Source organism: Macaca fascicularis, chromosome 10 (genome assembly GCF_037993035.2).
Source record: "Macaca fascicularis isolate 582-1 chromosome 10, T2T-MFA8v1.1".
NCBI lineage: Eukaryota > Metazoa > Chordata > Mammalia > Primates > Cercopithecidae > Macaca > Macaca fascicularis.
Genome location: NC_088384.1, coordinates 109,637,348 through 109,652,146, shown reverse-complemented (window position 1 = coordinate 109,652,146; position 14,799 = coordinate 109,637,348). Strand labels below are relative to the sequence as shown.

Below are 14,799 nucleotides of genomic sequence, written 5' to 3'. Positions count from 1 at the left end.
ACGGCGGCACCTCTCAGTCTTTTGGAGGGCCGGTGTGTGTCTGAAGTTCTGTCCTCCTTCGAGTGGACTTCACTGATGCACGTGAGACACATTGTCCTATTGTCCTGCAAAGACTGAAGCCAAACACTGTGTCATTTAGGCACAGGTTTTCATTCGTCAGATCTGTTTCGCCCACATGAGTGTTTGTGGACAATACAGCCTGCTTTCCAAAACTTTGCTAAATTTTGACAAACTTTCCTAGGTGCTTGCCCGATGCCAAACTTTCTTTTCTGTTGAAGATTAAGTTGTGCTTGCTGCCCTCTAGTGGTCACTTGTTTAATCTTACCCTTAAACGGCTTATTTTTCCCATGGTGGTTGGTGGTTTGTAATTGGCTCATTTTTCTCAATGATTCTGAAGAAGATCATTTTTCCCCCCAGTATGTGTGTCCACCTTCAGTTTGCCAGATCCTGCCTGCTCACAGAGATACTGAGAACCGGAAGCTGTCCGGGCAGTTCGGTCTATTAAATGATCTTTTTTGTGATTAAGGCAAACAAAGAACTGAATCTTTAATAGTGTACTCTGCTGTACCCAGAAAAAAAAAAACAAAACCACGTTACAACACTCTGAAACTTCAGACAACCTCAAAACAGCATTTGGTGTGTGTCTAGCCTTTTCTAACCCGATATTATATTAAAGAATTTTTTCGTGCTTTCCAAAAATGTTTGTCAAGAACATTTAAGTCAGCATGCCTTATTCCCGTACTTCAGCTACCTTTTTATATAAATGTTTCTGTTTTTCCTTTAAGATAAAAATGATGATGGAGGAAAAATAAAGCATCTTACATCTTCAAGAGAGTGTAGTTATTGTGGAAAGTTTTTCCGTTCAAATTATTACCTCAATATTCATCTCAGAACGCATACAGGTAAAGAACTTTTATATTTTTAACCATGCTTTAGTTAAAAATGATGTAGTTATCTCTCTGATTTTTTGGTGGTGGTGTTCAGATACTCTGCCAGATCCTTGGACTAGCTTAAGGATAAATATGTAGCGTGTTGATTACAGCGGTTATTACTATTTTTTTAGTGCCATTGTAATTTGAGCCTGATGCAATCAGTCAAGTTTTTTGTCTTTTGAGATGGAGTCTTGCTCTGTCACCTAGGCTGGAGTGCAGTGGTGCAATCTCGGCTCACTGCAGCCTCCGCCTCCCTGGTTCAAGCAATACTTCTGCCTCAGTCTCCCCAGTAGCTGGGATTACAGGCGCCTGGCACCACACCCGGCTAATTTCTGTATTTTTAGTAGAGATGGGGTTTCACCATGCTGGCCAGGCTGGTTTCGAACTCCTGACCTCAAGTGATCCACCCACTGGGATTACAGGCGTGAGCCACCGTGCCTGGACAAAGTTCATTTGTTTAGTTTATGACTGCTATATCCTGACTCTCATCTTATTAAAACTACAATATTTTAAAATGCTGCATCTTACGTCTTTATGATTGAGAATGAAATGAGAATCTATTTAGTAGTCTTGAGATTGTGAAAGGAGCTGTGACATCATGGTGTAGGAGGCTGCGTAGATTTGAAATTTCATCTCTTCCACTTACTATCTGTGCACCCTTGGGCAAGTTATTTAACCTTTTTGTGCTTTTAGTTTTCTTCACTGTAAAAGTGGAATAATACCTATTTCCCTAGGGCTGTTAGGAAGATTAAATGAGTTAGAAGTGTTGCTGTTAATTTTTCTACTGAAGATAGGTATTCACAATTTCACATATTCATTACAGTAAGGGTGATAAAGAACTGATGAGAAATACTAGGTGAGGCCGGGCGCGGTGGCTCAAGCCTGTAATCCCAGCACTTTGGGAGGCCGAGACGGGTGGATCACGAGGTCAGGAGATCGAGACTATCCTGGCTAACACGGTGAAACCCCGTCTCTACTAAAAAATACAAAAAACTAGCCGGGCGAGGTGGCGGGCGCCTGTAGTCCCAGCTACTCGGGAGGCTGAGGCAGGAGAATGGCGTGAACCCGGGAGGCGGAGCTTGCAGTGAGCTGAGATCCGGCCACTGCACTCCAGCCTGGGCGACAGAGCGAGACTCCGTCTCAAAAAAAAAAAAAAAAAAAAAAAAAAATACTAGGTGATAGCAGATAGAGAAAGCAAATGCAGGAAAGAAGCCTGTTTTCTCAGTAAATAGCCCTTTGCTCTATTTCAGTGCTTTTCATACACTTCTCTAATAAAGTGCCGTTTCTTGCCTTAGGTGAAAAACCATACAAATGTGAATTTTGTGACTATGCTGCAGCCCAGAAGACGTCCCTGAGGTATCACTTGGAGAGACACCACAAGGAGAAACAAGCCGACGCTGCTGCTGAAGCCAAGAGCGATGGTAAAAATCAGGACACTGAAGATGCACTATTCACCGCGGACAGTGCGCAAACCAAAAATTTGAAAAGATTTTTTGATGGTGCCAAAGATGTTACAGGCAGTCCACCTGCAAAGCAGCTGAAGGAGATGCCTTCTGTTTTTCAGAATGTTCTGGGCAGCGCTGTCCTCTCACCAGCACACAAAGATACTCAGGATTTCCATAAAAATGCAGCTGATGACAGTGCTGATAAAGTGAATAAAATCCCTACCCCTGCTTACCTGGACCTGTTAAAAAAGAGATCAGCAGTTGAAACTCAGGCAAATAACCTCATCTGTAGAACCAAGGCGGATGTTACTCCTCCTCCGGACGGCAGTACCACCCATAACCTTGAAGTTAACCCCAAAGAGAAGCAAACGGAGACTGCAGCTGACTGCAGATACAGGCCTAGTGTGGATTGTCACGAAAAACCTTTAAATTTATCCCTGGGGGCTCTTCACAATTGCCCGGCAATTTCTTTGGGCAAAAGTTTAATTCCAAGTATCACCTGTCCATTTTGTACCTTCAAGACATTTTATCCAGAAGTTTTAATGATGCACCAGAGACTGGAGCATAAATACAATCCTGACGTTCATAAAAACTGTCGAAACAAGTCCTCACTTAGAAGTCGACGCACCGGGTGCCCGCCGGCGTTGCTGGGAAAAGATGTGCCTCCCCTGTCTACTTTCTGTAAACCCAAGCCGAAGTCTGCCTTCCCAGCGCAGTCCAAATCCCTGCCGTCTGCGAAGGGGAAGCAGAGCCCTCCTGGGCCAGGCAAGGCCCCTCTGACTTCAGGGATAGACTCTAGCACTTTAGCCCCAAGTAACCTGAAGTCCCACAGACCACAGCAGAATGTGGGGGTCCAAGGGGCCGCCACCAGACAACAGCAATCTGAGATGTTTCCTAAAACCAGTGTTTCCCCTGCACCGGATAAGACAAAAAGACCTGAGACAAAATTGAAACCTCTCCCAGTAGCTCCCTCTCAGCCCACCCTCGGCAGCAGTAACATCAATGGTTCCATCGACTACCCTCCCAAGAATGACAGCCCGTGGGCCCCTCCGGGAAGAGACTATTTCTGTAATCGGAGTGCCAGCAACACTGCAGCAGAATTTGGTGAACCCCTTCCAAAAAGACTGAAGTCCACCGTGGTTGCCCTTGACGTTGACCAGCCTGGGGCCAATTACAGAAGAGGCTATGACCTTCCCAAGTACCATATGGTCAGAGGTATCACCTCACTGTTACCGCAGGAATGCGTGTATCCGTCGCCAGCGCTGCCTCCCAAACCGAGGTTCCTGAGCTCCAGCGAGGTCGATTCTCCAAATGTGCTGACGGTTCAGAAGCCCTATGGTGGCTCCGGGCCGCTTTACACTTGTGTGCCTGCTAGTAGTCCAGCATCCAGCTCGACGTTAGAAGGTATTGCGTGAGGGGTGTCGTGTTTCAATGGCACTGATGCCTACGGTGACTAACAGCTAATCCATGCATTCTCAATGGAGATGGTACCACTCCCAAGGGTCGGGGGTGGGCAGCACAGAGTTCTTGGGGGTCACGGAGAGAAGCAGTGGTTTGTGGTCCTCCAAAGCTTACTTTGTGGGTGTAACTCTCACCCTGAATATTTTATTCTTTTTATTTGTTTAGTCTTATTTTATTTTTAGAGAAAGGGTCTTGCTCCGTCATCCAGGTTGGAGTGCAGTGGTGTAATCATAGCTTACTGTAGTCCGGAATTCCTGGATTCAAGAGATCCTCCTGCCTCAGCCTCCCAAGTAGCTGAGACTGTGCTGCTACCATGCACAGCTGATTGTTAAATTTTTCTTGTAGAGATGGAGTTGCCCAGGCTGGTCTTGAACTCCTGGCCTCAGGTGATCCTCCTGTGTTGGCCTTCCAAGTATCTGAGACTATAGATGTACTCCACCACGCTTGGCTAACTTAAATTTATTTTTTTGTGAGACAGGGATTTGCTTTGTTGCCCAGGCTGGTCTGAAACCACTGGCCTCAAGTGATCCTCCTGCCTCAGCCTCCCAGAATGCCAGGATTACAGGCATGAGCCACCATACCCAGCCTTATTCTTGAGTAATTTTTCTTGTTCGTTTTATTTTTCTGTTGTGGGAGTGATCATGGAAACAGCGGGTGAGAACACTGGTCTATCTAGTCCATTCTTGTCTTGCTGTTGAAATTCCAGATGCAGCCAATTTAGGCCCCATCTTGCCTCACTTCATCGCAGCCCTTTTTCTTCCTTTGCACATTTATGGCGTGCTCAGTAGTCACTGCCAGTCCACCTGGAGTTGCGGGTTTTTTTTGTTTTGTTTTCTTTTTTTTTTTTTTGAGACGGAGTCTCGCTCTGCCACCCAGGCTGGAGTGCAGTGGCCAGATCTCGGCTCACTGCAAGCTCCACCTCCCGGGTTCACGCCATTCTCCTGCCTCAGCCTCCCGAGTAGCTGGGACTACAGGCGCCCGCCACCTCGCCCGGCTAGTTTTTTGTATTTTTTAGTAGAGACTGGGTTTCACCGTGTCAGCCAGGATGGTCTCGATCTCCTGACCTCATGATCCGCCCATCTCGGCCTCCCAAAGTGCTGGGATTACAGGCTTGAGCCACCGCGCCCGGCCCCCTGTTTTGTTTTCTTGAGATGAGTTTCGCTCTTGTTGCCCAGGCTGGAGTGCAGTGGTGCGATCTCGGTTCCCTGCAACCTCCTCCTCCAGGGTTCAAGCGATTCTCCAGCCTCAGTCTCCTGAATAGCTGGGATTATAGGTACGTGCCACCATGCCCAGCTAATTCTTACATTTTTAGTAGAGACAGAGTTTCAGCGTGTGGGCCAGGCTGGTCTTGAACTCCTGACCTCAGGCGATGCGCCCGCCTCGGCCTCCCAAAGTACTGGGATTACAGGTGTGAGCCACCACGCCCAGCCTGGGGGTTCTTCCTCGGGTATTTTACGACTCCCTGCTGGCCTGTAAACTTCTTAAGAGCAGAAACCACGTTTTATACGTACACGTCAAGTCACTTGCTTCCCACACAGGGCAGAATTGGGGGGCGGGGGGGCGCCCAGTAAGGACCACATGAGGACCTTTGACCTGGCAAGAGCAGTAAGCATAAGAAGTTCCAGTTAAATGGTCTTGTGAACCGTTATGCTGTTAAATGTCGTCAGCCCTCCATATCCTTGGGTTGTGCCTCAGTGGATTCAACCAACTGCGGGACTGAAATATTGGAGGGGAAAATGGGATGGTTGCATCTGTACTGAACATCTGCGGATTTCCTTCTTTTGTCCACGTTACCTAGATAATACAGTGTAACAACTATTTACATAGCATTTACTTCATATTAGGTGTTGTAAATAATGAAGGAGATGATTTTTTTTTTTTTTTGAGATGGAGTCTCGCTCTGTTGCCCAGGCTGGAGTGCAGTGGCGTGATCTCAGTTCACTGCAGCCTCCACCTCCCGGGTCCAAGCAGTTCTCCGGCCTCGGCCTCTCAAGTAGTTTGGATACAGGCACCCGCCACCACGCCAGACTAAGTTTTGTATTTTTAGTAGAGACGGCATTTCGCCATGTTGGTTAGGCTGGTCTCGAACTTCCGACCTTAGGTGATGCACCCGTCTCACCTTCACAAAGTGCTGGGATTACAGGTATGAGCCACCATGCCCGGCAATGTAGAGATGATTTAAAGTATATGGGAGGGGCTGGATGTGGTGGCTCACATCTGTAATCCCAGCACTTTGGGAGGCTGAGGTGGGCAGCTCTGTTGAGGCCAGGAATCTGAGACCAGCCTGGCCAACATTGGCGAAAACCCGTCTCTACTAAAAATACAAAAATTGGCTGGGTGTGGTGGTGGGCACCTGTAATCTGAGCTGTTTGGGAGGCTTAGGCATGAGAGTTGCTTGGAACCAGGGATGCAGAGGTTGCAGTGAGTAAGTGTAGATTGTGCCACTGCACTTCAGCGTGGGCTAAAGAGCGAGACTCTGTCTCAAAAAAAAAAAAAAAAAAAAAGGTACATGCGAGGATGTGCATAGGTTACACTACGAATACTACAAATTAATAGTACTACAAGGCTGGGCGTGGTGGCTCACACCTGTAATCCCAGGACTTTGGGAACCAGCCTGACCAACATGGAGAGACCTCATCTCTGCTAAAAATACAAAATTAGATGGGTGTGGTGGCACATACCTGGAATCCCAGCTACTCGGGAGGCTGAGGCAGGAGAATCACTTGAAACCCAGGAGGCGGAGGTTGCGGTGAGCTGAGATTGTGCCATTGCACTCCAGCCTGGGGGACAGAGCGAGGCTGCATCTCAAAAAAAAAAAAAAAATTGTACTATAAATACTATGAATACTGCAAATATGACACTTTTATATTCGGGACCTGAGTGAGCATCCACAGATTTTGGTATCTGTTGGCGGTGGGGCAGGGGCGGTGGGGGGGGGCGGTGGTCCTGGAGCCAGTGCCCTTCGGATACTTAGAGACAACTGTATGAATTTAAAACCAGCCTTATTTCCCCTGTAGGTAAATTGTTGACCTCGTAGATGACTGGGGTTTTCCCCATGGAAACGTGTCGTGGTGGTGTCACTTCGTGCAGGTGTCTGGCACATACCTGTATGTGTAAAAAAGGAGCTCAGTGTCCCAGGGACATCTTCCCCTTGGCAAACTTGATCAAACCACAGTGCCTTCCTTTATCAGATAGAGGCTCTACTGGTTTGTGCTCCCCAAGGAGACAGTTGGTTTTACACATTTCAGTTCGTGTTAGTTTCAAACTGAGGCTTCTGTGTGGTGACAACACTCTATCAAGATTTGCTTGATGCTGATTGGTTCGGTAGAGATAGCAAATTAAAAAACAATTGCTTTCACACACTTCAGTAGATTTTATAAAAATTGTGATGAAATAGTAATTTTTACTGCCTTTTGGTTAAAAAGGTTCATTTTCCCCCCCATGGTGCTTAAAATGGACGGGAATCAAAACTTTGTCCTAAAGGGGGAAAAGGCTCTGTGTGTTGCAAGTCAGATCCTCCTTTTTTTCCTCCCCCCGCCCCCTCTTTGAGACAGGGTCACACTCTGTTGCCCAGGTTGGAGTGCAGTGGTGCAATCATAGCTCCCTGCAGCCTTGACCTCCGGGGCTCGAGCAATCCTTCCGTCCTTCCGTCTCAGCCTCCTGAGTAGCTGGGACTAAAGGTGCATGCCACCATACCGAGCTACTTTTTTATTTTTAGTAAAAAAGAGGTCTCACCATGTTGCCCAGGCTGACAAATCCCCTTTTAAATGATTAAAAAAAAAAAAAAAAAAGCAACACTTACATAGTTTGGTTCATGATGCATATAGGTTTCAAGTATTTTGTGATATAATTTTTTTCTGGCTTTTTAATTCTTTCTAGTGACAGACAATTTTAGTTTTAGTGACATCAACCACATTTGTGCTAACAAGTGTCATAAACACAATTCAGCTGTAACTGAAAACGCGCATGCCACTATGTGACTTATGTGTTGTGATTACATTATCAGCGTCAGGAATTTTGAAAATTGACTTCTAACAACCTATACGCATCTTACCTAATTGTTTGACCTTAACTCTAAATAGTTTTTTTTTTTTCCCAATCAGGAAAAAGGCCTGTGTCATATCAACACTTATCTAACAGCATGGTACAAAAGAGAAACTATGAGAATTTTATTGGGAATGCACATTATCGACCAAATGACAAAAAAACTTGATTCACTAATTTGGGGGAAAAAAGGTGAGCATACGTTTCAATTAAAAACACTGAATTGGCTGAGCGCGGTGGCCATTTGGGAGGTCAGGGCAGGCAGATCACCTGAGGTCAAGCATTTGAGACCAGCTTGGCCAACATGCTGAAACCCCTGTCTGTACTAAAAATACACAAATTTAGCCGGGTGTGGTGGCGGGTGCCTGTGGTCCCAGCTACTCAGAAAGCTGAGGCAGGAGAATCACTCGAACAACCCAGGAGGCGGAGGTTGCAGATTGCAGATTGTGCCACTGCGGTCTATCCTGGGTGACAGAGCAAGACTCCGTCTTAAAAAAAAGAGGGGGGTGGGGATTGAGTTTACTTGATTGGAAATAAAGTTAACTTGTCTAATATAATGTAAAAAAATTGTTTTTAAGTTTGATTTTGAATTTTTTTAGGTGTTTAAAATTAGAGTCCTCAGGATCTTTGGATATTAGTGAAAATAATGGGAAAAACAGTCATGGTGACTGGAATTTACTGAGCATTTACTTTGTGCTAGGCATTGAATGAAGTGTTTTATAATCAAGATTTCATTTAATTCTGTTGCAGCAGAGGGCTTAGGTAAGGGATGAGCAAACTAGCTTTTCACCCATCGTCATCAATAAAGTTTTATTGGAACATGACCATGCCCATCTGTTAACATACGGTCTGTAGCTACCTCCTTGCTGCAGCAGCAGTCAGGCAGCTGTGACAGACCATGTGGCCTGCAAAGCTGAAACTATTTACCATCTGGCCCTTTACAGAAAAAGTTGGTGACCTAGCATTAGGAGGTATCGTGCATGCTTTTCAGATGAGACCAAAGCGTGGATTATGCAGTTTGCTCAAAGCCTCCCTCTTGCCTGTGAGAGGCAGGAGCCTGGTTTTTGTCTTAGGTCTGCAAAGATCCAGGTTCTGTGCCCAATGTTCTAGGTTAAGAGCTTGTTCAAAGACTTGGCAAGTCCTTATCTGTTGGAGGAGAACTGGGACAGGAGCAAGTATATGTGAGCATGCGGTTCACATGTTAACAGTCTGATGGTAGTGCACTCCCGTCCCATAAGGCTCAAGTAGTAGTATCAGAATTACATGTGTTGTTTTGTTAGTTTATATTTAGTTAATTAGCTTGGGCAGAAGGTGTGATGTCTGTGTACAGGTTATACTATGACTCATTCAACAATAAGATTAAATGGACAGCTTGGGGCTCACGGGCAGATTTAGTTGTTTCTCAGATAACTCTTGTCCCGTAAAACCATCACTGTATATTCATTGAGCAGCCTCTTGACTGAGTGCCTGCTGGCTGCTAGGATACAAAGATGAAAGGATGCTCGTGGTCCAGGATGGAATTTCTGTCATTTTCACTGGGACTCACATGGGAACCGAGATGATGTTCTCTCTGGGCAACATGAGCCTTATACAGTTCTGCAGCCTTTTCTCCTACTTAGGATAATAGCTGAAGAACACGAGGGAGTAAAGCTTTGTCATCACAGGATTAAGATTCAGTCCACTGTATATTAAAACATAAAAATAACTTATGAATTATAAGGAGCAGATTTTAGTAGCAGGTTACTTGCAACATCCATTACAACTGATAAGTAGTAGCAAACGGCCATGCTTCTTTATCTGGAGCTGGTGTCTCTCTAGGACTCTGAGATTCTCTGCTTGTGTTTCCTTCATCTGGAGAACTGCCTGCCTGCACTGTCTTTGCTTTTCAACCTCTTCTTTCTGATCCTAAGGACCAGCTCACATACTGGTTTTGTTTGTTTGAGACAGGGTCTGGAGTGCGGTGGTGCGATCTTGGCTCACTGCAGCCTCAAACTCCTGGGCTCAAGCAGTCCTCCCACCGCAGCCTCCTGAGTAGCTGGGATTTTCTTGTGCATGGCAATTGCCTTTTACTCAATTCTGATTCTTGGTTAAGTCATCTCAGTTAAATTACTAAAAGTAGCTCCAAAGTTTGCAGCATCATTTAATTAGTTATTCTCCTGATACTTTCATGGCAAAAGTTGAACTTAAATAGAACCCAGGGGTCGGGCGCAGTGGTTCATGCCTGTAATCCCAGCACTTTGGGAGGCCGAGGTGGGCGGATCACTTGAAGTCAGGAGTTCAAGACCAGCCTGGCCAACATGGTGAAACCCGTCTGTACTAAAAATACAAAAAAATTAGCTGGGTGTGGTGGTGCATGCCTGTAGTCCCAGCTGCTTTGGAGGCTGAGGCAGGAGAATTGCTTGAACCTGGGAGGTGGAGGTTGCAGTGAGCCAAGATTGTGCCGCTGCACTCCAGCCTGGGCGACAGAGCGAGACTCCATCTCAAAAACAGAACCCATTGCATTTCTATGCCAATTTGTTTCTATTTATTATACTTTTTTAAAGAAATAATTTTCTAAACTGTGTTCATTTTTGATCTTAATCATTAAAAAAATTTTTTTTCCTTAGGTCTTGGTGGATGTCAGTGCTTACTCTCCATGAAATTAAATTTTACTTCATCCTTTGAGAAGCGAATGGTGAAAGCTACTGAAATAAGCTGTGATTGTACTGTACATAAAACATATAAGGAATCTGCAAGGAACACTACAGTTTTGTAAAGTTGTTCTGTTAACTTTTGTACCAAATAGCAATAAAAACTAGTTGGAACAGTTGGAACCTACATACATGGGGACTGGAAATCTCTATTTTGTCCCTCAATATTTTTTTTAGAATCGACCAAATAAGTGGAATTTTTGCATACTTGAGCGCTGCTGAAAAGAAATCATTTGGGTGGGGTGGGGTGGGATGGGGGAAAAGTATATAATGCTTGCACCTCAGGTAAAAATCTGTAAATATCTTAAGTTGTAAACCTGCTTGTTCAAATACTGTGTGTATTCCTTTTCTCTAATACAGCTCATCACTTGGAGCAGTTTCTGCTATTGTGCTCTTTCATTTAAAATGTATGTTTTTTTTTTTTTTAAACTGCCAATGATTTTGTATTATGTTGAATCCTCCGAAATCTATTGTTGTCTTAAAATTGTTAATGGAAGTATTGACCCTCTATGTGATACGTGCTGCAGATATTGAGTCAGCCATTTGGAAGTTGGCAGCATTTTATTGCAACTTTCAGCATCTCAGCTGGGGAAGATGCCTCCTTCCTCGCCTCTCCGATTGTCCTGGAACCTCCAGAATCCTTGACTGAGGGGCTTGGGATGGCTCGTAGGGTTTTTAAGAGTGTGTGTCTACAGAGAAGCGTTTCCTGTAGAACAGCCACACATTGTGTAAACATAAGAAACTGTATGTGCAGTTATTTATATTTGTTTCTATCAAATTAATCACTTTTGTTGGAAGATTCATTGGGGGGGGCCTAAATTAGTATATAAAAACAAAAATGGTAAATTATACCTGTGAATTGCAGATATTGGGGAACAGTTTTAAGGGAAATTTTTGGGGAAACATTTTAGGTTTGTATTTGGTAGTCTTAATGTATCTGGCATTTGGGTGAACTGTGGACATACTAGAGTTGATTATAGACACATTGATTCTGAATAAGGAACTGCTGGCCGAGCCTCCTGGGAGTCTAGAAAGAGGAAATCTGTTTCTAGACCTCAGTTATCTTCCCATTTTTGGTTGTTGTGAAGCAGTAGCATTTTTCTCAGTGCACATGCAATTTGGGTTTTAGAGAAGATGGCCACCAGCTGGCTTCCTAGATATTTTAAACTTTTGTTCTTTAATGTGCTGTCCATGGCTGAGTTTATTATTAGTACATGGGCGTAGTGACCACAAAATATTTTATTAAGAAACTTTTTCAAAAATAAATTTGCACTGTTCATTTTTCTGGCCTCGCTGTTCTCCATAGAGCAAGGGTAAAGTCCTAGAAGATTTTTTTTCTTTTTAAATTATGCAACGTAAGATGTCCTCCTTGATAGAAGTCTTAGCTCCTGTGTTACAAGGGAGAAGTAATTTGAGATCAGTCTGCTGGCATTGCAATGAAGTGCTTTGTATCAGGAAAGTGTACACTATTGACCTTTTTTCCTGTTCACAAGCTGAGCCATATGTACATAATCTAGATTTTTGTTTTCATAGTTTTGCACTTTTATAGCCTATTTTTGAAGATTAACACATTTGCAAGATGATTGACTCAATCTTTGCCTAATCCAATGAGTGTTACAGAGAGCTTGAACTAGAACCATAAATCTTAAAAGGGGGTATGTGATAATAGAGGGCTGGAATTTAAACCTGTATTTAAAAAAAAGAATCACCAAATCTATTTGAAAACAAGTCAATTTGTGTTATGCTGGAATTTTTTGGGCTTTCAGATTTCTCTTTTTAACCACATTTCTGAATGTATGAAAATACCAATTATTTTCCTACAGCCCTTTGTACTTCAAAATATGTTTTTGTGTCCATCAGTATTAACTATTGGTATACTACTGGTTTTATATGTTTTTTTTTTCTTTGAGACAACAGTACATATAATAGAGGTACAATTCGTTGGATTTTGTTTATGTATTTATTTCATTCCAGTTTGATTTATTTTAATTGTTGATACTTAAGTTGTCAAACAGTAGACATTACTTGTTTTATTTATGATATATTTCAGCTTAAAGTTATGTTATTATATGTGGAAGTGTAAATATAGATTTGGTGTTTTGCAACCTTGAGTTTTAGTGTTTATTGTGTTTCTGGTTTCTCATTTTATTTTATTTAACTTTTTAGTCTTCTTTCTTTCTTTTTTCTTTCTTTCTTTTTTTTTTTTTTTGAGATGTGCTCTCACTCTTTCACCCAGGCTGGAGTGCAGTGGTGCAATCACGGCTCACTGTAGCCTTGAACCCCTGGGCTCAACTGATCCTGCAGCTCTCAGCCTCCCGAGTATCAAGCCATCATGCCTGGCTTATAAACACAATCTTAAGGCAGCATGTGACTTAGCCTGTAATCCCAGCACTTCGGAAGGCCAAGGCAGGTGGATCGCTTGAAACCAAGAGTTTGAGACCAGCCTGGCCAACATGGTGAAACCTCATCTCTACTAAAAATACAAAAATTAGCTGGGTGTGGTGGTAAACACCTGTGGTCCTAGTTAAGAGGCTAAAGCATGAGAAATTGCTTGAACCTGGGAGGCAGAGGTTGCAGTGAGCTGAAATTGCGCCAGTGCACTCCAGTCTGGGCGACAAGAGCGAGACTCCGTCTCAAAAATAAACACACTTTTTTTTTTGGAGATAGGGTCTTTGTTGCCCAGGCTGGAGTGCACTGGCACGATCTCACCTTGCTGCCACCTCTGCCTCCTGGATTAAAGAGATTCTGCCTCAGCTTCCAGAGTAGCTGGGATTACAGCCATGTGCCACCACAGCCCGCTAATTTTTGTATTTTTAGTAGAGACGGGTTTTGCCATGTTGGTCAGGCTGGCCTTGAACTCCTGACCTCAAGTGGTCTGCCCACTTCAGCCTCCCAAAGCGCTGGAATTACAGGCGTGAGCCACCGCGCTTGCCCAAGCTCACAAGTCTTTATACACTTGATACGTTGAGAGCATGTGGTCATCATTTTGATGCCTCGAGTCTCATTTTTGATCAGTGGGAGTTTTAATTTGGCCCAATGTTTGCAGGACAACAGCCTGAAGGCTGCTTAACTTTTTGTTATCTGTAATCCCAGCTCTTTGGGAGGCTGAGGTGGGCCGATCACCTGAGGTCATGTGTTTCAGACCAGCCTGGCCAACATGGTGAAACCCCATCTCTACTAAAATACAAAAATTAACCGGGTGTGGTGGCTGGCGCCTGTAATCCCAGCTACTAGGGAGGCTGAGACAGGACAGTTGCTTGAACCCAGGAGGCAGAGGTTGCAGTGAGCCGAGACTGCACCCACTGCACTCCAGCCTGAGCGACAGAGCGAGACTTGGTCTCTAAAAACAGACAAGAAAAACCCCCAAAACAAAACCCAAGATGTTCCAAATCCCACCTGTACTGACCCACACCTGGGAACTGTCGTTTATCCGAGGATCCCGGATTCTTTTTATGGGAAGCGGTAATCGGGGTGATTTGGGTGCAAGGGGTGCTTAGTGCTACCTGGGTGGTTGTGCTCCTGGCCTTTTTAATGTAGGGAAAAGAAATATGATCAAAAAGGAAACCTCCGTGAATTATACTGCCATTTTGTTTTAGAGTTTTCTTTGTTTTTTGATTTTCTGAAAAGCTGGGTTACCTGGCTTTAACCTGTATATAACAATGTCAATGTTATTACTCATATCACTGCCCAGTGAACTTTTCAGATTTTTTTTTGAGACAGTCTCACTGTCTCCCAGGCTGGAGTGCAGTGACAAGCTCCACCTCCCGGGTTCACACCATTCTCCTGCTTCAGCCTCCTGAGTAACTGGAACTACAGGTGCCCGCCACCACACCTGGATAATTTTTTGTATTTTTAGTAGAGATGGGGTTTCACCGTGTTAGCCAGGATCGTCTCGATCTCTTGAACTTGTGATCCACCTGCCTTGGCCTCCCAAAGTGCTGAAATTACAGGCGTGAGCCACCGTACCCAGCCTCAGATTTCTTTTTATAGTTCTGTTTGCCTATAGTTTTCAAGTTGTCCCTGACTGGCAAAATCATTGAGAAATTGTTGGAAATGCAAATTACTAGGTTTGCCCTAGACATGCTCCATCAGGAACTCGGCAAGTGGGGCCCAGCAGTCAAGCCCTCCAGTGGACACTGGTCTCTACTGGGCAGATTCCACTCAAGGAATACCGAGTGGGCATCACCGAGCCTGTTGAAACTGTGTGTGGCTATGCCAACCCCTTCA

At 44.3% G+C, this 14,799-nt stretch overlaps 1 protein-coding gene across 13 annotated transcripts in view; it reads left to right on the top strand.

The window, feature by feature from the left end:
- ZNF217 (zinc finger protein 217) overlaps window positions 1-12,677 on the top strand; it is a 43,265-nt gene extending 30,588 nt beyond the window's left edge. For 7 of the 13 annotated variants that reach the window (XM_005569374.4, XM_005569371.4, XM_074005574.1 and 4 more), the window contains 3 exons: window positions 786-902; window positions 2,228-3,781; window positions 10,489-12,677. In XM_005569374.4, coding sequence (XP_005569431.3) covers window positions 786-902; window positions 2,228-3,781; window positions 10,489-10,637 — 1,820 coding nt within the window. In that variant the 3' untranslated portion in view covers window positions 10,638-12,677. Of the gene's footprint in view, window positions 1-785; window positions 903-2,227; window positions 3,782-7,941; window positions 8,075-10,488 lie in introns of all 13 variants that reach the window. The other 6 variants (XM_074005575.1, XM_065523323.2, XM_074005576.1 and 3 more) reach the window with 3 other exon arrangements.
- Window positions 12,678-14,799: the final 2,122 nt, after the last annotated feature.